Source organism: Pezoporus wallicus, unplaced genomic scaffold, assembly GCF_028554395.1.
Source record: "Pezoporus wallicus isolate ANWC-B61680 ecotype Strahan unplaced genomic scaffold, APGP_CSIRO_Pwel_v1 contig_4264, whole genome shotgun sequence".
Classification (NCBI taxonomy): Eukaryota; Metazoa; Chordata; class Aves; order Psittaciformes; family Psittacidae; genus Pezoporus; species Pezoporus wallicus.
The window spans coordinates 487,091-511,764 of record NW_026637102.1 but is presented as its reverse complement, the minus strand read 5'-3'; the positions used below and the strand labels follow the sequence as shown (position 1 = coordinate 511,764).

The 24,674-nt window shown below is 39.8% G+C and overlaps 1 protein-coding gene across 3 annotated transcripts; it reads right to left on the bottom strand.

Annotated features, from left to right (window-relative positions):
- Nucleotides 1-5,514: 5,514 nt before the first annotated feature.
- SUPV3L1 (Suv3 like RNA helicase) lies at nt 5,515-24,578 on the bottom strand. 3 transcript variants are annotated; one of them, XM_057403286.1, is made up of 15 exons: nt 24,314-24,578; nt 18,379-18,456; nt 17,988-18,095; nt 16,685-16,799; nt 16,173-16,341; nt 14,590-14,701; nt 14,228-14,305; nt 13,009-13,100; nt 11,922-12,102; nt 11,393-11,486; nt 10,469-10,688; nt 10,023-10,103; nt 8,429-8,605; nt 6,701-6,849; nt 5,515-6,329 (listed from the first exon to the last, which is right to left on the bottom strand). In XM_057403286.1, exons 1-15 carry the CDS (start codon nt 24,558-24,560, stop codon nt 5,834-5,836), a joined length of 2,397 nt encoding a protein of 798 aa, XP_057259269.1. In that variant the 5' UTR covers nt 24,561-24,578; the 3' UTR covers nt 5,515-5,833. The 3 variants fall into 3 exon arrangements, with proteins under 3 accessions (XP_057259269.1, XP_057259270.1, XP_057259271.1); XM_057403287.1 differs by lacking the exons at nt 18,379-18,456; nt 24,314-24,578 and having other exon boundaries at nt 18,037-18,067; XM_057403288.1 differs by lacking the exons at nt 16,173-16,341; nt 16,685-16,799; nt 17,988-18,095; nt 18,379-18,456; nt 24,314-24,578 and adding an exon at nt 15,122-15,559.
- Between the last annotated feature and the right edge of the window lie 96 nt (nt 24,579-24,674).

Genomic DNA, 24,674 nt, shown 5'->3' with positions numbered 1-24,674 from the left:
ATAACCCCCCCACATCAACCCAAAGTCCCTCCCTCCCCAGCTACACACTTCATTGTGTCAGAGCAGGCACCTGGAGAGCTGCCAAGCTGAAGAGGAGAAAAATCGATTTTGTTACTGCCCTACTTGCGAATTGTTACCACTTCACAACATAGTTGCTACGCAGCCTGCCCTGCTTCCCCCAGCTTCATTCCTGGGGGGCTGACAAGCTCCCACCAGCACAGCCTGCAACAAAGTGCTGCAGGGAATCTGGAGAGTTAGAGAGAATTTTAGGAGGTTTCTTCTCTCTGCTCAGTGCTCCCACTTGCAAGACAAGCTCTTCCGCATGAATTAACTCCACTCTAGTTCTACACAGCACACCCTTATCTCCTGCTTTTTCCCAATTAAGCTTCAGCCGTGTAAAGGGAGCAGAGACACACAGACCCCTGCCCCCAGCTGAAATACCTCTTGTGCAATTTCCAGCAGAGAGGTTTGTACAGCTTATTCTCCCTTCATCCCTCCTGAAGACAAAGTTTCAGACCAATCCAAATACTCAAGTATTGCAAAACCTGGGGAGGGGACAGATTTACCTGGCAGCCAGCAGTGTTGATATCAGACTGCTTCACTTGATAAATGCCTTTAATGGGCAGCACAGAATGCCTACAACAAGAGCAGTTTTCTAAACACCATCAGAGCTGCACCTGACACAGCCTCTATTACTCTCCAAAGTTAATTCTGAATCTGCAAGCGTTTCCAGGATTTTGTCATTGTATCAAGTGATACTGACTATGGAAACATCATCCAAAGGAAACTGAATGAAATGTTGACACAAAGGAGAGAAACAAACAAGGAAAAAAACAGCAACAAAAGAACAATAACAAAAACCAGGGCACACACTGTGTTTCCCTCCTAATTACTGTTTAATATTACAGCTGCAACTGAGCATACTTACTGCACTGACAGACAATTGCCACCCAAAATTTTGCAGAACAAGACTGCAATCAAGAAATGTTTGTATAAATTAGAAAAACAAACAGCCTTGGGACAGCGGAAGAGGGAGATGGAAAAGGCAGGGCAAGTACTGGGAGGAAACACAAAGAACTACTGAGCAGAATTAGAAAATCATCTACACAGGTCCAGAGCAGGGCAGAAGCAGCCAGTTAACAGAAAAGAATCTCAGGTTATATGAATTCACATCCTGAAATGGACCAAAAAATCTCATGCTATTGTAAAAGAAGTGCACTTGCTCATCATGCTGGGCTGTATGATTAGGAATATAATCCATAGACACACAAAGCAACACTCAACCCTGTACTCAGCACCAGCCTCAAGAAGAGGACTCTGCCCAGTCCTGGCAGCTACAGTATGTCAAGAAGGCACAGATCAGGAGATAGCTCTGCTGAAGAGCAGGAGTAGTCACAGGGTTTCTTCAGCCTCTGATCACAAAAGACTGAAAGAGCTGAGGAAGCGGAAGGGAACTACCTTTGCAGTCAAATTATACAGAACCTCTGCTAGGAAAGCCTGAGGTCTTTCCTTCTGTCTTGCATCGGGAATGAGCTCTGGACATTTGGAAATATCCTCAGCTCTCTTTATTTTCCACTGTTCTATAACATGAATAAAGCAGACAGAGTGGCTAAACAGTCCATAAATAGGACTTGCGCTAAAATTAGGCCTTTGATCTTTAAGAGAAAGGGAGAAAGAAAGAAGAAAAAAAAGCCATGCTACCAGCCAGAAAGCACGGTTCACTTCTCCTGTATTCATCTTTTAATAACTGCTGGCTCGTTAAGTCAGACACTGACTCCCAGAGGGACTGTCTCTTTCCTCATTGTTTACCCATGCTATCCGAGTCACAACCCCTCTGGCCAGCAAAATTGAAAACATCACCTTTCAAGCTCCATCCCACTTTGATCCAGAGCTCATTGTGTCTGTAATACAGTAGATTTATTTTTCATTCTCTCTTTTCTTTCTTTCTCTAATGGATGCCACTGGAAAAGGGTCTCAAAGATCTAAATGTTCCTAAACTGGCAGCAAGCTCTGTTAAATACCTGACATGTCAGAATCACTGCATAGCTTGTTGGCTCATCCCTGGTACATCCTAACTTCAGGCAGCCTGCTGTGCAAGAAAAGACAAGACATTATCTCATTTCCACATAGACAGTGGTTCAGTGCTCTAAGGGCCCAATACCCAAATATGCTACAGCCATTTTGTGTATTCTGACCAGTACAGGGGAAACAATCCAGGACCAAGTGAACAGATCAGCTCCAATTGCACGCAGCTTGGAGGTTTGATGCAATGTTGTTTTTTTCCCTTTGTTAGAGCTGCACCCAGTAAAAGTTAGTCACCCCCCCCTCCCCTTCGCCAAGGCCAATAAGACTTCAAAGTTACAGTAACCCTCTCCCTACTTTCTTGTCCTGCAGTTCTCCCTCCAAACTGTGTCCCATGGAGAATTGTGAAGAAGCTGGTGCTCACGTGCCTCTGTAACAGTCTTGCAGTCAAAGGCCTGCAATGAAAGGAGCTCACAGCTACAATGGGTAATTCAGATAAACGCCTGAGTGTATCAGCTAAACATGCACCAGATTCCTTCAGAAAAAGGTACCATATTAATAAGCATTTTACTGCATCTATCTTTGGTGAGGTATCAGAGGCAGTGGCAACCCTGGTTGCTGGGTATGGCACCCAGGTTTACAAGGAGAGAGTGGACAGATAAGGCTACAGGTGAATAATTAAGAGAAATCTGTCTGTATTATAGCTTATATTTCCAAGACCAACAAATCTGTGATCTTGGAACAAGAATCAACGAACCCACCCCAATAGCAGTAGCTTTTTTCCCCATTATATTCCCACAAATTCATCAAAACTGAGAACAGAAGGGGGCCCCACATTTGCCCTGCCTATGTCTCTCCTTGGGCAACATCAGGCTGCAAAAGAAGGCAGAAGACCTGAGGGAACTGACTGGAAAATTCACTCCAAGGACAGACACTATGTGAGATGGAGGCAGTACAGACAGAAAAGAAAACATTGGCTTAAGAGAAATAAAGCTTTTACCAAGTAGTGCTGTTATAATCAGCATTTTACATATGATGCATAGCAAATAAACACACAGAAAATGTAATTGTGAAACCAAAAAACTTCTGAACATCTGTAACTTGAATGCCTGAAATTAATCTGGAATCTGAATACCTGAAATAAACAGTTTTGGAAATGTGATTCCCAAATCAAGTGAACGCTGTTGCTGATGTTTAGAAAGAAAAGGTTTTGGCACAGCCCCATGAAGAAGAGCAAGAGGCCACTCAATCCTCTCCCAGGGGCTTGCTTGCACAGGGCATGTTAAAAATGTGCAGCTGGCATAGCTTTGCACCACACCAGTCCAGATTGTACCATATGGACCAATTTGGCAGTCATCCTAACGGGAGTGAATGACAGCCACACCATTAGCTCAGAAGAAAACTCATAAAAAGTCAGCCTGTGAACGCCTGAATAAACTTCAGAGCTCTTAAAACAGTTACTATGGAGTCACTATGGAAACAAGCAATGAGTTAAGCCAAGTGCTAATCTCAGCAAAATACTAAAAAGAATGCTTATAGTCATTTAGCTTCCTTATTGCAAGGCTTGCTGTTGAAACTCAAGGCTGGCTTATACCCTGAAGTCGCAGTCACTCTTTCCTTGCCCAAAAATATACACTAGGATGCAATTCAGCATACAATTAAAGGATAAATTTATCAAAACAGACTAGAAGCAAAACACAGTAGCAGTGTAGGCCTCCTGCAACCCAACCCCACATGCACTGAGGGAGAGAAAATAGAGGAGTTGTACTTGTACAACTGTGGTTTTGAATAGTGGTTTTGCAGATTCAGCAAGGAGTTTACAGTCCAAGAGGTAAATTGGCAAATGCAAGCCTTTAAAACCAGTCTGCAGGCTTGAGCAACTACAGCTTCCCAAATTGAGACTGTCAAGTGCAAAGGACACAAGGAGGCAACTGATACCCCTGAATCACATAATCCGTATCACACAAGCTATTTGAACATCAAATGCAAGCTCACATTCTGAGCAAGTCACGTTGCTCTTAAGCAGAGACTGTCAGGACCCTGAGAAAGCAAAGCAGAATTACTTATCCACAAAGCAGGAAATTCACAATACTCACATTGCCACTGCCACACACACAGCTGCTAGATTTTTCTTTGGGGAGGAAAGCAAGCTGAGGCTTTGCAGGGGAAAGACCTAAAACCCTCCCTCCACACCAGTGCGATACTAAAATGAGCAGGAGATCATGTGGACTAGAAACATTTAAGCACTGCCTGCTTTTAATGGGGATACAGTTCATGAAATACACTGAAATCAGCTGTTAAAACATTATTCAAACTGCTGCAGACTTGTTTCCAAACAGCAGCTTAAAGGATTGATACTAGGAGGAAACAAAGGGCATTCAGAGCAAACTTTCAACCTGCAAAAATATGTGGCTGATCATTTTAGAATGTCAGGTATTTGATACAATGAAATTCAACCTGGCTTTTACAAGCATCCCAGCATTAAGGCAAGCAGTATCTGCAGACTTGCATATAGCCAACCCCAGAAATACAGTTGCTGCAGCATTATTCTCAGGCAGCCCAAGCAACACATCCTAATGCTGAAACCCACTTCTGATTCTTTCCACTCTCCAGTATCCCTACCAGGGGCTCAAAAGCATATCTTAAAGCTGCTCACACTTTGAAAACAAATGACAGAGCATCTGCACATGTATGAAAGAGCCATAGCCGGGTGGCGCACCTAAACATTATTCAGTGATGCTGCATCAGAAAAAAAAAAAAAAAAAGTCCTTTTCCCAAAAATCTAGTTCCAGCAAATTAAACCTTTCTCCAGGCAGTAAGCACCTAACTTTCCCAATTTATAATAGCCATGATAAACTAGGTATGTGGAAATACTACTGGCACAAATATCAACTCACAATTGCTACTTAAACTATATGCCGTTATGTGAACTTCCATAAAATATTGTATGTACCCTCTCAAAATTCAGGTATCACAAACTGGCATGTGAAGCAAATAAAACAATTATGAAATGCCACAGAAAATAATTTGTATTAAATAGAACTAGAAAAGTCAAGGAGAAACAGACATCCGAATTTCTCAAAAGTAACTAAAATTATACCTATGTTTCTAACATCTTCTCCCTTCTCCCAAAAAATCATAATTCAATTTTTTTTTCTCTTCTTTCTCCCTCAAAACTTTGTCTGAATCAGCATGATGAGCTCTTCCTAGAAGAAAGAATACAATTTAAAGAGCAAGGATAGATTTTACTTTGTTTCAGTAATCACCCCTCAGATGACAGAATTGGAATTTACTCAAAAATTCCTGAGTCCAGAATTTTATCTTTCTCCACCGCATTAACACAAATGCTTCCGCATTTTCACATACACAAAGGTTAGAGGCACATGACTCCTATCACCATTATGAACCAATTTCCTGCCTCGTTGTTCATTACTTGTTTGTTATCTGTTAAACTCTGCCCTTTGGGAAGGGATGGAATGAGTACCTAATTCATTACTAGTGAAATAGGTGACATTTATTAACGATGTGAGGATATCTTGCAAGAAGACATCAAGTTCAAATTTTCACACAGCAGCAGATCATACACTTTTGCTGAATTCCATGATTGAAAAAGTGTACAGTTGACTGCTAAATGCAAACGTATGGCCTCTGAGCTTTTAAGAGTCCATTTCTCTGACTGCTTCACATATCTGGTCACAGGACAAATGAAAGCATAAAGGAGCTGCAGCAGTGTAAACATGAAATGCCAAAGAAGATATTAAAATAGTAGTTTATTTTATTAATAAAACCTAAACAGAATTAGGACATGGTTCTATTTTTTCTCTTTCTCCATTTCCTTTGAACTATTCTGATCATTTCTTTTTGAACCAATGCCATATCTACCATTCCTGTGCTGATCCTGCCACTCACTCTCCAGCTGTCTGAGCATTTCTTGTGTTAGAAGTCCTTCACGCAGCAATCTGTTGGCAAGAGATCCACGTCCATAGCTTTTCAGATCCTCCTGCCTTGTTGAAGGCCGATAGGCTTTCAAGTTCTTTGCTCTTCTTTCTCCTGGCACGTCCACTGCAATAGAGAGTGCCTCTGTGGATCTTGCACTATGACGGTCTGAAACCGCCCTGGTATCCCTCTTTGTCCTTGAAAGAGGAAAGTCTTCTGACACAACTTCCACTGTGCCAGGAGCAGCTGCAGATTGTGAAGCTCGGATCAGCTTTGTGATGTTGCTGACACCAACTTGTATAACGTCATCCAGTTTTTTCTGTATATCCCTCACAAGGACAGCATCAGGAAACATATCCATGAAACGGTAACTGAAGAGAAGCAAAACAACACAGGATTCAAGGACTGCAGACTGGGACAAAAATAAGATACCTTCTATGAACGGTAAAAAAAGAAAATATCTAATTTTTACATGTTGCATGGCAAGGCCACTGTATTTTAAGTGGTATTTCAGCTGCTCTAGTCCAGGATCACTTTGTTTCTAACAGTCACAAATTTCTCTGCAGAATCCATGACTTGCTCCCACAACATAGCTACATTTGCATTTGTCAAGATTCTCTAAAGGGTCAAAGGAGGCCACAATGCAGCACGTACACACAGACTCAAAGACACTGCTTTTCTAGGATTGTAGTTGTAAGTATTAGGAAAAAAAAAAATAAATTTTCAAGCACAAGAATAATACCTTAACCACAGATAGAGGTCAAAAACATCATGAACAGCCTCAAGGTGTACAAGCTCTTTGATGTTCTTCGGAGCAGCTAATGGCCATTTGGTGTGCTGACAGAGCCAGTCAAATGTCAGAGGCTCATTCCTACTGAACTGCCTTGCAAACTGAAAAACAAGCAGATTTTTTTTTAAGTCCTCTGTTAGTAATGAAGGAAGAAATCCCAAATGAGTTAAATTCCCTTGAGTCTGTGTACATAGAATGCTCCAGAAAATGCCTCCTTAGTTTCACACAGTCCAAATGCCACACATTCTTTCACTTAATTACTCAACACAGGAGTCACCTCTTCCTTCCCAGGGCCTCATTAACACAGTCTGTCCATGGGCCATGCCCATAGTTAAGCAACAAATGTATAGAGCTATTCAGAAAAGCATAACACTTAAGATAATATGATTTCATCTAGCGAAGCAGATGGAACTCTTAGTTTTTTTGATTCTCTTGCTCCTGTTGCTTTAATTATCTCGTTTCAGAATCTCCAAGATTGAGAAAATGTTAAATGTGTTGTTCCCTGACTTAGGAAACACACTATTCGTAACTCAAACCAATTAATCTGCACTAGAAATCAACCCTTCTGAAATCCAGACATCTCAGCTCTTTTACCAAGAGATTAACAAGACAAGTAAGATCTATATTTATAATTTTCAGGAGTGTTGATGACTTGGAATAACCACTTCCTCACTGGCTAATGCCAGAAGGGTGGGGTTTTTTTTTTCTGCCAAGGAATGGGGCTTAAATTCACACAGGCATTCACAACGGCCTGCCTCCCTCAGACATCACATTATGCCCCTCTGTACCTTCATTACCTGGGATCTGAATGCTCAAAATTATCTTGATAAGGCACTTTTATTTCCCACAAATCTTTAAATCACTCAATTTTTAAAGAACATTATTAGCCATTTCTGAAAAGCACAGGTCTAATATCTGTGACACTAGGGCACCACATCAGTTTCATTTTTTCGCTATTTTAACAAAAAAGTTTAATACAGTCTCTAAAGGGGACAAAGGTGATACTAACAAAGTTACAGACCCAAGCAAAACTATTAATCCCAAAAAATTGACAGCAGCTGACTACAAATTCCTCAAAACAATCACACCAGAGGCACAGTGGAAAACAGTTCATCCAGGCCTGAAAGGTGAAATGAAGTAATTCTGAGAGCAACTTAAGCTCTGTATTTTCTGGGGGGTTTAATTCTATGTAACTGTATTCTAACATCAGCAATCACAAAACGCCACATTCTTCCGCTGACAAGCTAACACCTTGAAGCAGCAGCATCTTGGTTTTTAAGGACTACTTTTAGACACGATACAGTGCAAAGCTTAATGGTGCACAAGTAGCTACGTCACACAATACTGATCTCTCCCCGCTCATAGATCACCGGCAAGGCAAGCAGTAGGATTCTCTGAGGCAAACAGCAGAAAAGCCATCCAAACTTTAATTTATATCACAAAATGAAAATCAGTTCTCAGAAGTTAAAAGATTTGGCCAACAAAAATGGTGAAGAATGCAATTGAAAAGAATTATCTCCAGCTATTTTATATCACTACCTGTGAGCACTTCAAGAATGCTCTCAAATGGTCTAATGATAAAACCCGTAATCACTATAGCAGCTAGATATAGTCTCAGTGCACCAAAACCTGCTTGCTCCAATATAAATACCGCATTTTTTGAGAAAATAAGTAACTGACCTTCAACAATGTGGTACACACAAAAGGCTCTTTCCTATTCAAGGGTGCAGTGCAGAAGACATATCGTGATCGCAAATTTAGTGGAATGTGCTGAATCATATCTGCTAGAAATTTAAAGTCATCAATATTGCAGACGAAGTAAAGCCCATCGACTTGTGAGAGACTCACAAAAATATCCTGTGAAAATATAACCAAATGAAGAGAATGTTATCACAGGAAAGAGCTGTTAAATTCTAGTTATACTGAAAGAACAGTTAAAAATACCAGATTTGATCATGGTAATAAAAAAGAGGACAGGGAGTTCCTTCTGCTCTTAACAGGACTTTTGTAAATTCTCTAACACAGGATCAGAGAAGACATAACGCACTATGCTTTATTTAAGCATTTTCAAGTCATCTCCCAAGTAGCAAATACAGTGTTCTGGAAGTGTACATTTTAGTTACAAAGAACACCATCACAGGAACCAGCCCTATGTTTAGAACTCATTACAGGTTTGTCACTTAGCACGACCCAAAAAGCTAATTTTACAGCATAAAATTCAATAATTGAGGTATTTTTAGCCCAATGCCAGCAATATCTTAGGAAGAAAGATAAATATAGTATTACAACAGAAGAGTTCAAAGAATACCTGAAACATATCCAAGGTTTGGAGAAAAAGGAGATGCCAACTGCACGTTGCAGGGGGAATTTTTATGCACCCCTAAAATTATTTCTCTAGTGTAAATCTTTGAAATACTTTTTAAAAGATCTTTAAAGAAGCACTGTGACCAAATGCTTAAAAGATCAATAACAACATGGAAGTTTTATCTTAATACTTCTATGCTAGTCCCAAAATTCTCAATCACAGAATTTTAAAGATGTGCTGTTACCCTACCAGCCTAAGTTTTCCAGGAAGTCTCCAAGTACAATCTTTTACCTCAAGGTTAGAAATTGTACACTTTGCTATGTAACAGCACATCAACAGAGAACAATAATACACGTTTAAATCCATGAAAGCTGCTAAGAATTTCTCAGTGTACTAAAAACCATGATAGTGTTTTTTAAATACAGCATCGTAAGCTTAATTTCTACTTTAAAAGGTTTAGGCACTTCCAAAAATTCTATTATTCAGCTAATGATGAGATCAAGTAGATTCCAAAAAATCCATTTTCTCGAAGTTAAGGAGACACTGTTTTACCATAAAGTCCACAGAACCAAGAATAAAAAGACTCTGGTAGCTCTCAGATGTACAGAAACCTGACATAACCAGTCCAGTTTCGCAGGAATTTATCAAAATTTCAATTTGTATTATTTTCAGCCTCTGACCAGAAAGTCTACACTTAAAATACAGAACAGGTGAAATGAAAAGGTTGTTGCATACTCTTCAACATCTGTGAACCTATTTACACACTTCAACAGCTTTTAAGTTTAACAAAGAAAAGTTAAGCATTCTAAACATATTTGCAGTCACTATGGTAGAGAGAAGAATCCAATTGATAAAAGATATACACAAGGCTGTCTGTTAGGTTCCCAAAGTACATGTTTGAACAAAGAGCACTGACCAAAAGTAATGCTTAATTTTTAAAGCAGAAGCTAATATTTTGATCATTCTTACAATTAGGTTGGATAGAGTGGCATCAGGGAGATGATAAGCAAACATTTCTATCTGCTCAGGAGTAGGATGTAGGCCAGCTGCCTAAAGGGAAAACAAAGAAAAAAATTCCATTAATTCTCAATATTGTTCTTAACTCAGTGCATCAGAAACAAAATCTAGAAAGACAAAATGCAAGAAACCAAACCACCCTAGAATCCACTTTATTTAGCATACTTATGCAGAACATGAGCATGTGTTTGAGCTTTTAGTTCTTGAAAGAGCAGCATCAATATAAATGAAATATTGCAAGCCTCCAAATGGGACAAAGTCAAAAAAGCCATTGGGCATGACACAACCCATTTTTATAACTAACCTGTAAACAGACACAAGGAAAAATAATTTGGGATCAGAACACAGTAAAACAGCTTCAGCGCATGTATGCAGAAATCAGGTACTGAGCCTCTCACCTTCACAGGGCGCACAGGCTCACTCAAAATTTCCTTCAGCTGTATGAGGTCATCACGATGCATTGTAGTGACTTCTCCTTGTTTGAAGGATGAGCCGTAACGTCCAGCTCTGCCTGCAATTTGTAGAGCCTGCGAGGTTGTAATGGAGTCTATTTCCTTTTCTCCCTTCTCATTGATAGTTGGCTTTACTATGGAGTTAAAAATTATTCTTCTTATACACCTGAAATATTTGAATAAAGACAAAGAGAAATCCTCCTTTGGAAATCACTTTAACCTATGACAGAAGCATGAAAGCCTTTTTATTTGGTTGTTTTTTAGCTTTTTTTCCCCTCTATAAATTAAAAGATTACAAATACTACTTACAGACACAGCATATTCAAAAGGGCAGTGTAAGACTACTGGTTAGTTTGGTTAGTTGCAGAAGAATCATCATCCCTACACACATCAACCATGTTCTAGTAAGGTCTCAATCCGTTCACCATCATCTGCCTTAGTAGTTTATAGAAATGTGATTGCATCACCTTCAGCACCAAAATACATCTGAAACTGGACTGAACTTGCTCTATATTTCAGAAATGCAAGAGACTGACACTGACAACTGTGCACATCTTACTCCAGTGAATTGAAAGGATCTTAACAGTGCCTGCTTTCCCACAGAATTAGGCCAAGTGAGCCATTTAATTTTTAGAATCAGTTTTAAAATTAAAGCTTAGTTCTACCTCATCAAATTGATCACTCCTTCAGAATTAAAATGCAGATACTGTGTTACCTAGACATAGCAGCTATTTAGCCAAATTAGCCAAACTGAGGAGAAATAAGTGAAGGAATTCATGCAGGTATCACACCCCAAAATAACCCAAAACCAACAGCTACATACAAAAAATCTGCCACAAAACCATACCATGACCTGTTCCAAATACTTACAAATTGAGTCCCATTCCAATTGCATCTGTAGCAACTAAAATTTTGCATGGATCATCAGGATCGTTGAACTTCTTTGCCTGTTCAAGTTTTGTTCCTAAAAAAATTACGGAACAGTTCACATACAAAACTCTTCTTATAAAACAGTGATTATGTATTACTAAGCCAAATGCCTTTAGGGAAAACACAAACAAACAAACAAAACCACCAAACAAACCAAGCCAAACCAAAAAAAAACACCACCAAACAAAAAAATTGGCATTTGGTTGGTATTTGGCTATTGTTGGTGGAAGGGGGCAGGAGGGATTTAAATAATTCCTAGAACTGTGGACAGACCTCATTTAATGAGGTCTATTAAGAACATAATAAAGGTCTAATCCCAAGATTAAAACATCAATCAATGAAAGTTGATTACTTTCTCTAACAATATAGATACAAAACTACGAAAACCTGTACTGCTTCATTTTAAAAGTTTTTCTAAGAAAGAGCAAGAAGCAGAACATTTCCTTAAAAGCAAAAGGAAAAGTCTCACCTGGTGGTAGACTGCCATATATGACAGCACATTCTAATCCTCTGGCTTCAATCTGTCGACTGATAGAATAAATGTCATTCTTACTGAAACAGACAATGCAGTCTCCAGGGCGGAGGTTATCTAAAGATTCTAAGGCATAATCCAGCACAGTGAGAGGAGTGAGTCTCTCGTAGTTTCGCACCTAGAAACAGAGGAATTGTCAAAGATAATAAATTTTTAAATTAAAACTTCCCATGGAATATCAGCCAGCATGGTTACTATTAAAGTTGATTGAAACACTGAGGGATCTCACACAGTTCTGAAGGGATAATTACTGGGGAGAATGTGACATACACCTTACACACTTACTATCTTGCAGCACTTCCCAAACTGAGAACTATACAGTCTTTTAAAGACACAGAAGAACTGTATATTTTTGCAGGTAAAGTAGATTCAAGAAAAGAAATGTACAGACTATGTATCAATTCTATAAAGAAATGAGAGTTTGTTTTCACTCAAATCATCTGAATGCTGTAACTGGTCCTCTTTCACACACTCCACCACACACAGAACTGCTAGAACCACACACTACTGCTAGTTCACCACGAAATCATATAGGCTGGACTCAGGACCAAATTTTATGTTTTTAAATACTCTTCACAAAGGAAACTTGCCCCTCCAAAAAAATAATATTTATGACAGTAAAGTTGGGTTTCAGATACCTTTCAATCACTGTTCTGGAGATGTTAGTGCTTTTAACTGCTTTCCTTGTCATATGGAGAATAAATACCAACAGATCCAGTAACCTCAGTAAACTTAAGAGCACTGCGCCCTTCAGGGGGAACAGAACTGTAAAGACCATCCCTGAATAGCTGTAGCATTCCCTTTGCCTAAGCAAAGCTATACCACTATTAAAAAAAAAATAAAACCCACCAAACCACTTTGCAACATCTCCTTTAGCTTACAGGAATTGAGAAACATTTTAACAAGAAGTCCTGCAAGAATAAATGTGATCAGTGCTACTCCCAGAAGTACCTAATTTTTGCCAGTTTTCCAGCAAGGAGAACCTGATGTTCTGTCCATAATTTGACAGAATTAAAAAACTTACTTCAACTTCCTCCCCTGTAGTGTACATGAGCTCTGTCACCAAGTCAATAGCAGCAGCTTCTCCACAAACGTGGATTTCTTCTGCACAGAGCCCTAAACAAGATTCAATGAAATAAAATGCAAAATGTTATGTATTTATAGACTACAGTAGCTTCAGCTGATTTTTAAGTTAACCAAAATTACATTTTGTTTGCTAAACATGTCAGTGAGGACTGCACTTCGCTTCCTTCACGACCCTGATCAGTATCTAATGCCTCTCCCACTATACACTGCTTAGAGCTGCTTTTGATCTCGTATCAGCAAGTGTTGTTTGGAAATCCATTAGTATGATAATCAGAGTAGCTAATACCTTGTTGCACCCTCTCAGCCAAAACAAGAGGTACACTCAATCACTGAACAAATGGAGCAAATCTTTGAAAATGTTTTATTTACTACTAATGTTTTACTAACTCCCAAACCACAGCAGAACATAAGAGCTTTGGTTTCTGCATGACCTCCTAAAATTATGAATACAACCCAAATGCAGTCAGAACCGAAAAGATAATAAAAAAGGAGGTACAGGAAGTGTGATAGATCATGCTGTTGAACTTAGCACTACGAGCAGTGGAGGGAAGTAAGGGGGAGAAGTCAGACTCCAGACTTTTGCTCAAAATCTAAGGAAAAATGAGTTTCAAAAATTCCTCTTGACAAATTCTAAATTTATAAAAAGAAGCATTCTTCTAAGAATTTAACAGACCAATGCAGCTCTATAAATGATTACTTTAGACTAACACTATATTTAATGTTTTTCATGTTGCCATACATTTAACAGTACCTCTTCATAACAAAATCTCTCAACAATTGTATTGTTTTAACTGAACAATAAAAAGCAAACCTTTAGAAAATAATCAATGTAAAAGGACAATAGAGTGTAACAACACAAAGACTCCGTATTACCCAAGGAAGTAAAACTAAAAGAGGCATCTGCATAACTTAGGGAATAGAATCTTAAAAAAAAAAAAAAATTCATTAAATAAAACATGACAGGCAACTTGTTGCATACAGACAAATCTTTTGAGGTAGAATATCTCTCTATCCTGCTGTGAGAAGACATAAGAAAAAATAGTTTCATTTTGCACACCATATTGTAACCACTTACGAATATTTTGACTGCTAAGCTTAATTTAATGTGCCATTTAAGCCACGCTAAACTAGCTTGTTGTCAACACAAACAAGATTACCTAGAAGGGCTCTTGTCCAAGCCCACCCTCTGGCAGGATCTCTGATCATCTGAATTTCATCAATCACAGCAACTTCATCTTAAAACAAAACAGAAAAATATCATGCACCAAGGAAGAGCATCTAGAACAGCAAATCAACACAGGACGGAACTTAAAAGGCTTTCTAAAAAACGTTGATCAAATCAAGTTAATCCTCTACCACCAAAAAGCTATTCTAAGATGATCACTGTTCTAACTCCTGTAACAGAGTTTAGAAATTGTTCAAATAAGAACAAAAAAGTATAGCTCAACTACCTCAGAGTCTAGGCAATAGCACACATGAAGATATCACAGATATGACTGAAACAATTCTGTATACATACAAGGTGTATTAGTGCTGCACATTTCAATGGTACAAGCAATATGAGGAGCTTGTCTGGCATCTTCATTGGCATACACGCGTTCTTCTCCTGTCACCAAGTCACATGGCACATTCTAAAGGGATTCAGAAAACTCGTGTTAAGTTTCTGTAATACAACAAAATCCCCATTCCAAAGGGGAAAAAAAAATAGTTTCTTAGAGTAGCTTCAAAGACAGTACAGTGGATACTATCCAGAAAACAACAACTCAGCCTTTTCAGACTTGTGCCCTGTATTTAAGTCCTATCAGGCTGAAGGGTATAATGAAGACGCAGTGTCTGTAATTAGATGCCCTCCCCTACTCCTGCAGGATGCTGCATCTCCTCTGAGCATTTCAGAGCTGTCACATCTGCAACAAAAGAACTGTCAGAAGAGCTGTAGTACAAGGGGCTCATAAAGCGTTGTCCAGTAGTGAAGGAGCCTTACAAGCTCCAACCTCCTCCAGTTCATTTGGTGATTGCCCTGTTGGATGTCTCACCTACTGCCTTATACTCACACAGCAAGAGTTCATGAAGACTAGCTGTGAGAGACAGCAGGGGCCACTATCCTCTGTCAGCTCTACACTTGCTGAATCTCAGGCAGATGACTATTTTTTTCATATTTACAGCCACCTGCAAAGGCATGCAGGAAGCCCTGTTTAAGCCTCAAGGGCTACGTATGATCCACGAGCTGCCAAGTGAAAAGTCCTTGCACACACTAAACATATGGGAAAAAAGTGCAGTAACTCTGCTAACCAAGAACATCACTGCACGGTATCCACAGTCTCTACAAGATACTTGTTACAGACATCTCCTAGGACAAGCCAATCTTTCCTACATGTTGCTTTGATAAATGAATAATTGGAATTACAAGCTCTAAATCACAGACTTGTCAGAAAAAGAGAAATTATAAGATCATGTGGTAAACACTACTGTACATATACACAATGCTGCATTAACATGTGAGGTGTTACTATAATGCTGGAGAACTGGTGTGATTCTGTGTAGCCAGAAACACACCGATGAGGAGCCTTCAAAAGGATGCTGGAAGCAATAAAAAAAAAGCACTAATCAAAACTGCTTCTAGGAACCTGATACAGGTCATTGCTCTTCAACTCAACACATCTGAATCTGTAGAAGTTTTTATTAGATGGTTCAGTGAAATATATTTCAACACTGAAGCAGAAGGTTGAGGGGAGTTAAGCAAGGATCTTTTCTTGCCTACAAGCTAAAATAAAGGTCATGGGCAAAAGAAGCCATGGTTTCCACACTGCAAAAGCTAATAGTAGAACATGGCTAAACACAGGAAAATGAAGACAGGTCACAGGGATGATTGCACAGCCTGTTTTGGGGAAAGTGATGTTCCATTTGGGGAAATGATGTTCTATTCTGCACGCACAAAGCAGAAATGCACAACTGGTGTACACGTGAGCTGTTACTGCAAAGCAAAGGCACTCATGCAAGCACATTACTTCATGGACTAGCTTAAGCACTACAGTACTTTACAAACATGCATTCATGAGACTGTTCCAGTACTAAGGATATAGGTAAGTAATATAACATACTGACAGCATTATTACTCTTTTGGAAGATCTCATGAGCCAGAAGTTTTAGTGGACCGCAGTATATTCCAGATTTTGCTGACAAAAATCTCTGGATAGCATGGTAAGTTTTTCCACTGTTTGTAGGACCAGCATGGAATATTATCTTTCTCTGAATAGCTCTGGCATCTGGATACCTATAACATACACAAAAAAACAGATTTGTTGAACGCTTAATCTGGTTTTCTGGATACTGATTCAGGGGTAATTGTAAATTAGCTTAAAAATTTACTTATTAATAGACTTTTAAAGTGTGTTGAAAGTAGAATGATCAAGTTCTTAGAGACAGTATAATGAAGTTACTAAGTCTTATGCATTCATCTTCTAAACAATGCAATGCTTTCAAAGATTTAGAGTGGAATTCATACACTCTGTTCAAAATAATTTTCATTACTGCGGTCTCTTTCAAAAAGCTTAGGTCCACAGACTATGAAATTCTGTTACACAAAGAAAACATTACAACCACTTAAACACACTGACCAGTTGGGTGGCAATCTTAAATCACTGATCTTGCGTAGATCATCCATACAGTCCAGCATTGGAAAGATCTGCTTTGCATGCCTCAGGAAAAAAGGAAACAGATCATCCACGTGACCTAGAAGACAAATCCTTTTAAGAAAGTTGTATGCTTGGCTGAAGGTACGTATCTTCATAATAAACTTTACAAAAAAAAAAAAATTCTACTACTTCCACCAGACACTTAGATACTTCTTTCAACTTCTGGCTCCCTACAGTGTTCAATAATTATCCCAATGGCAGAAAGATAAACTAACATGAGTACACAGACTCACGAAGCAATGTACTACAAATACAACAGTTTGAAGAAAAAAATGAAATTCAGTATATTCACTCTAGTAGCCTACATGTCCACAGAACTTCTAAACTGTCCACATCTCACAGAATTTCAAAGAACTATCTCAAGCTAAAAAACTGTCATCAAACACATACACATAAAAAAGCAGTGGGTTTTTTGTGCATTTTTGGTTTTAATTGAGAATTAGTAGTCATTTCACAATCAAAATTACTGTGAAAATTTAAAGAATTTAAAAACTGTAGTATTTTCAAGTATTATCTTTAGACAAGCAAAACTCAAACTAAAAAACTTCAAAACTTGCCATAATCCTTTACACTTCTATGTATGTGAGTTTTAAGGCATATATAAACAATGCTCATATATAAGTAAATGAGAGGCAGAAGTGAGGAAATCATGTGGAAGACTTTATGCACAACTAATATAAAAAGACACTTCACATTTCCTAAGACAGTAAACACTGCAACTCTAACTGTGGAGAAAGCTGTTTCCCCTGTAACCAGCTAGCATCACCTCTCGCTTAAGTGTTGTTGATTACAACACAAGATGCGCTAAGCTCCTATCAATGCTACACTCACACTCACTCCTATCAATGCTACAGAGAAACAGAGCACATCAGAGCTGTATTCCCAAGTACTTAAAGCTATCTGGCCAGGAGAAAGCTCCCAAAGTGCCCCCTAGTGACAACTGGATTTTTAAGAGAGGAATAAATGGAACAGTACTTTCAGGGAAGAAAAGTTGCTATAAAACAGGCTGCTGCTAGCAAAGACCTCTACCTCCTTTGTTTCCGCTTCAGAGGATTTAAAGATAGATCTCTCCATAAGAGAGGCACAAATGCTTCTGACGGGGAAGAAATGATTTTTAACCTCTTTTATAGCCCAATAGAGGGATCCACAGTACATAGGTAGGCATACAGGCCAAAACCAAGAATAAAAAAGTACATTTAATTTTACAAGCACTCCAGATACTTGCCTGCATCACAGCATATATCATTGAGAATAATATGCAAATCAGCACTCACAAAACTGGATTCCATGATATACTTCCTAAAGCTTATAAACGCTTGGTGAAACAGGCGAGCTGGGAGAGAAAAAAAAGGAACAAAGTGGATGTGACTGGAGTCACAAAACCATACTTACAAACACCCAACAAAACACTGTATTGTATTAAAAACCTGCAACTTAATATCAGATATTAAAAGTAAATATAAAGATTTGAACACTTGGTTTGAACCAAGTGACAGAGACAACCTAAACAAGCACTGTTTATGACCCGTAACAGATCAGATCTACCTAATACCATATCTGAGTAGAAACAGATTACACATTTGAAAAAAAAAAAAAATCTTAGAACATTTTCTTACCATCTAATCCATTTTCTGCTCCTAGTCTTTGGATCTCTTTTCTTTTGTAGAACTTATTTAAGTTTTTTAGAACTTCACCTGTAGAAAAAGAGTAACTTTTTTTTTTTAGTTTGCTCAAAATTAAATCACATTCTCCTGGCACAAAGATCATGGCTCATAGTCTCCTTACTCTGGAGAAAGGGATTCTTTGATATGCTGAGGGATTCAAATGATTTATCCTAAATTAAACACAATCAATGATTGAGCCCCTGTGGGAAAGGACAATCTTAACCCGCAGCAGAGTAAGAACTGACACAAAGGTGAGGTCAGTATTTGAGACATGCTCTCCCTGGTACTTGATAGGAAAGCACAAAGGTAGGAACCTGCAGCCAACATGTAAGGTTTTGGGGTGTTTGCTTTTTATTGGCACTTATCAGGAAACAGCAGGTTTTAATGTGAAAAGTAAATCTACTTAAGCCACTGGTGACAGGTTTTACTAAATATCTCAAAATATCTTCTTCCCTCCACCCTGCTTCCAAGACATACTCCAGAAAGATGAGGCAAACGAGATGCAGTATTCTTCCTATTTCTCAGGTTAAATAAAGGAGGGGAAAAGAAAATAGAGTTTCTTCATATATGTCACTCAGCTTTGTTTGTATAAATATCTTACTACAAATTATTAATAAACCTTTTCCCTCCCCCAAAAGGCACCTTCAGACTTGCAACAAAACTGTTTTTACTAACGTACACTCTTGAATTTAGGTCATTAAATCACAATGGTAAAAATACGTCCCCTCTCCATCTATAGCAGATCAGAAATTCACAAAAATCTAGCAAATATCATGAGCACCTTCTCATAAACTTATGTTATTCTTAAAACTCAAGTCTACAAACCCTATATTATAAAATGCCACGACTGATACATAACGTAGCACACCTCTGATTTGTCAATACAAGTCACTGAACACATCACTGCTAAGCTCTGCTCTCTGCAGCTAACTTGTAACTCTGAAATCTCTACTACGACATGGAAAGCTTCCCATGAGATGAAACTTAAATTATTGAAAGATTGCTTCTCTTTCTAAATAACTATACTCTAGAACACAGGTAGCCAACTTTGCATAATGAAAATCAGCAGATGACAAGAATACAGCAGTTAAACTGCAAGCAAAACTAGAAGCATGAGAGGGGTGGCTATATTCCATACCCCATACATGATTATGGTAGTCTATTAATGGATTAACACCCAGTCTGAAACGTTTACAAAGGTTCCAAGATTGTCAGCCGGCTTACATTTACTACAAGACATCCATACCCTCATCAGAAAATGTTTAAGGGCCTAAAAATCAAAGACAGATTGGAAAACACTGCACTAAAAGCACAGGGCTAATTTTCTTCAGAGCTTCCATAAGAAGTTAGTTAACACATCAGCCACACAGATAAATTCACAGCCTACTGGCCTTACAAGATGAAAAGGTAAATGCTAGGACATTTGTTACTATGCAAGACAACATGACATTGGGACCATCGCAGCCCACAGCATCCAAGGTCATGATCCTTCCTAAGCACAAATACTTCTCTTAACAATAAGGTATATCAAAATGAAACAAAGCTGCCATTGCAGCCCAGTGAGGCATGCCCACATCAGCTTAATCTAACTGCATGTAGTACTATTTCTACAGCAAAAGCTAACTATCAGGGTACATACTCAGATCTTTATCCTGCCCCTACCACTACCTTTTGTACTATTCACCTCTGTTTTAAGATTTCCCTTTCTTTACCATTTCCTCATTCTAGAACAGTATTCTAGCTCTTAGTCCTCAATTACTTTGACTTCTCAGCAGCATTTATTAAGGTTCTGTGTAAAAAGATGGCCTAACTCCGCAATTAAGTTCAGAAATTATGCATTTAGCCTCTAAAGCATCAGATTTGTTTAGCTATTTCAGCCCTATTTGCAGGAAGACTCTTCATTTTCCTGTATCTGAGATGACAACAGTCCATTTCTGTATGCTACCACTGAGGCAGCTGAACTGCTGTATCTTAAACTCCTTTAGAACTATTAGACTTCTACTGTCCTGTCCAAGTGACCCTGTGCATCTAAATAACCCACTTGTTTGAGCACCTCCTGTTCTGATGCATGAATTGCTGACAATACCTCACCTTTCCTAGCTTACATTCCTCACCAGTAAGCACAGTCCACTGGTCTGACAATCAAAGCCACAGAAGTGACACTCAATATGACAACTGAGCATTTGGGCCCCAAATCAACAACCGAATCAAGGATTCTGTGAAGCCACATCAGAAAGTGTTGATCTTTCACACAGTAGATTTTTGTTTACATTTATTTCAAAACAGATAATGGATCACCTCCATACCAGAAGGCCCATAGTCAAATTAGACGTAATTTGAGTTGCCCACTGACTTGGCAACATTCAGGCTTGGTACTGAAGATCATGAAGTCAGGTATCAATCCTTCTCTCTCTCTGTACTGACAGCAGATCACCTACCTTTATAACATCCATATCTTCTCTCATTGCTCTTTACATCCCTTTCTTCTGAGACTACATGCGTGAGCAGACATCTTGTTCCCTTTCACCCTCTAAGTTTAATATCACAGTTTCTTCTTTTTTTTCTTCCTCAGTTGCCCAAGGAAGTTGTGAATCATAGAATAGTTAGGGTTGGAAAGGACCTTAAGATCATCTAGTTCCAACCCCCCTGCCATGGGCAGGGACACCTCCCACTAAACCATGTCACTCAAGGCTCTGTTCAACCTGGCCTTCAACACTGACAGGGATGGAGCATTCACAGCTTCCCTGGGCAGCCCATTCCAGTGCCTCACCACCCTAACAGGAAAGAACTTCCTCCTTATATCCAATCTAAACTTCCCCCCCCCCCCTTCCCCACTACCCCTTGTCCTATCACTACAGTCCCTAAAGAAGAGTCCCTCCCCAACATCCTTATAAGCCCCCTTCAGATACTGGAAGGCTGCTATGGGGTCTCCATGCAGCCTTCTCTTCTCCAGGCTGAGCAGCCCCAACTTTCTCAGCCTATCTTCATAAGGGAAGTGCTCCAGTCCCCTGATCATCGTCATGGCCCTCCTCTGAACTTGTTCCAACAGTTCCATGTCTTTTTTATGTTGAGGACACCAGAACTGCACACAATACTCCAAGTGAGGTCTCACAAAAGCAGAGTAGAATGCTCCATCCCTGGCAGTGTTCAAGGCCAGGTTGGACAGAGCCTTGGGTGACATGGTTTAGCATGTGGTGTCCCTGCCCATGGCACAGGGGTTAGAACTAGATGATCTTAAGGTCTTTCCAACCCTAACTCTTCTATGATTCTAAATAACTGCTCCTTGGATATTTTGGTATAATGTGCTCTTGTCTTACCTAGTCACTCAACAACTGGCTTATTCAATAAGGCAACCATACAAGAGGTTTAGCAAACACATACTTAGATCTTAAATCGTTCCATCATACAGCAATTTCATATTGTTCTGTTGTTTCCCATCACACTGTGCATTTGAGCCTTTCAGAATGAAGACATCACCATCACAAATCTATCAGAAACACTACTAATGTAAAAGCAATGGAAGGCTACAGAAAGATATATTCTGCCACAATTCATGTAAAAAAAAAACTCAAAAGCAAAGCTCCTTCTAACTGTAACATACTTGATACACCAGAACTGAAAGCATATATCACCACCCATAAGGACCCACTTCCTATGAAATCCCAGAAAACAGATGCAGCCATGAAACAATTTCACTAAAGGCCATTAACCAGCAGGTTTGTTATAAAGGCTTTCCAAGCTTCTAAAAAGGCTTCTATTATACTGACAGTGTCTGACTGGCATGAAAACTATGAGCACTGTCTCACTTCAGCAAGTACAAGCTAACAAGATGATTCACACTAGAATTATGCGCACTTCAAGTAACAAAGTTTCTCCACAGGCTGGAATCAGAAAGCCTGCAAATATAATATTTTCTTTATTGAATCTAGTTCAGCGTTTGACAGCAAAATCTGAAAGAGCATCTTCATTCGAGCCATAAAAAACACAAACCCAGATGCATAATACTGTGTGCGGTCAGAATCCAAGAGGGAGAAGCAGAGTAAGACTATTTTACAAAAAAAAAAGAATGGACGATATTTGTTAAAGAAGATCTCATTCAGTTTCCTCATTAACATTATTGATGGGTTTCAAAAGCCAAAATTACTGACAGCAGCAGAGAGCACTACAGGCCAGCAAGCCAGACAAGCACCATGCTGGTCACCTGGCTGGTCTCACATGAAAGAACTTCAGGACGTTCGAAGTAGTTAATTTTTACCTGCGGGAACATAAATAATTTTAGCCAATCTGTTGTCTCTCAGCAACTTAGCAGAGACCAAACAGAGTCTATACTTATTTTCCCAGGGCATTTTAGTTGTACCTTTGAAGAAATCCAACACAGTCCGAGACAATAGGTAAGAGACGAGTAAGATGCCACCATTCATACTTACTGGCACCCAAGGAATGCATTACTAATATAAGTCAACACTCAAAGACAAGTCTGAAAACAACATAGATTTTTTACATAAGAGCTATTCAAGAATTTTTCTCATAGCTGGATTTTTCAGCTGTCAAGGCCAGGTATTCTTTTCTTGAGGGCTCTGAACAAATTAAGATCATTTTCTCATGCTTCCTATACATAAATAATATGTTCTCCTAATTAAATGTTCTGATAGCAAATGAAGAATAAAGTTCCCATTTACACTCTCAGTTTGGAACCAGCAAACATCAAAAGGATCAAGAACTTGTTTTTTATGTAGGAAGTCTTTAAAGATAGTGTGCTAGCACAGCTAGATAAAATAAAACCTTGCAGAAGACTGAGCATGGATGAAGAATGCACAGGATGTATGGTTTATAACTAAAAAAAAAAAAGACAAAGCTGGAAAAGCAGTTACAACTCAGTGGTTCTTGAGGTATAATCACACGCAAAGATAACAAAGAATAGAAGTGTACAGTATCTCAAGGCCAACCACAGAATTTCTTCTTTCCACTTAAACGTCAAAAAACATGTCAAGCGAAATGACACAACACATACCTAGCAGACAGATAAAACAGAAACAAAGCATTGAGAAAGACATTACTTCCAAGACTGAAGTTCAAACTCCTGTTCTGATTCTGACATACTCAGGAGCTCTCATAACACGGAGGGCACTAAAGTGAATAGTTCTTGAAACAGCTTTCCTAACCGATACACTTAACATACACTTGTTCATACTATAAGATGTGCAAACCCAAGAATACACAAACAGGTCTGCACTATTCTAACTGGAAGTTAAACTTAAGTTTCTAACGCTGATGGCCAGTAATAGAAATACTGGATGCTTTGCCCAATTTTCATCTAGGCACATTCACAAAGACTGCTCTTCTGTCTGCTACATCAGTACTTGAAAAAACTACGAAACAACTGACTAAATGTTTGAGAAAACTATGACTTCTAAGTTCAGACACAGTTCCAGTTTTGGAACACCACAAGATTTCAGTTTAGCAGTGGCACCTGCCCCCACGCCAAGTACCTTTATTCTGACTGCGCTGAAATAAGGAGTGAAGGATCTAGGCCAACGGGATTTTTCTTCCCCCCAACACAGGGCACACCTAATGAGCCTTGGTAAAAACCTCGCTATCGGCCGTACTACCTCACCTGGCAGCTTTCATTCCACTTTCATCTGCACGGGCACGGGCAGCTACACCGGTCAAAGGAGCCAGAAGGTAAGACCTCTCGAAATAAAACCCCAGGAAACAACCCGAACGGAGTGGCAGGCGGGCTGGGGAGAAGTCAGACGATGCCCGGCGGGGCCCGCCAGTTCCCCTCCGCCCTCATTAGGACCCAGCCCCGCAGCCGGGTCATAGGGGCAGCGCGCCCCGGAGGGACGAGGCCTGCGTCCCCGCCTCGCAGCTGCCTCTCCACACTCACCCTTGTCGAGGGGCCGCGTGAGCTCGGCGCCCACGTCCTCCTCGGCCCCGTCACCGACAGGCTTCAACGGCACCGGCACGAAGAGAGAGGTGTCGGGAGCCCGGGAGCTGCCGTCCCCGCCGACTGAGGAGGAAAAGGAGGACGCGGCGGCGGCAGGTCGCAGCCGGGCGGCGGCAGCCCCGCCATGGCGGAGCACGAGCCCCGCGCGCGCGGGGAGCTGCAGCAGCGGCCACGCGCACCGCCTCATCGGCAGCGAAGGGCAGAGGTGGCGGCGCGGTGATCTCGCGTCATCGAACTGCGACCGACGTAGCGCCCGCTGCGACGTAGCGCATGCGCAGCACCGCCCTAACAGCGGAGCGTG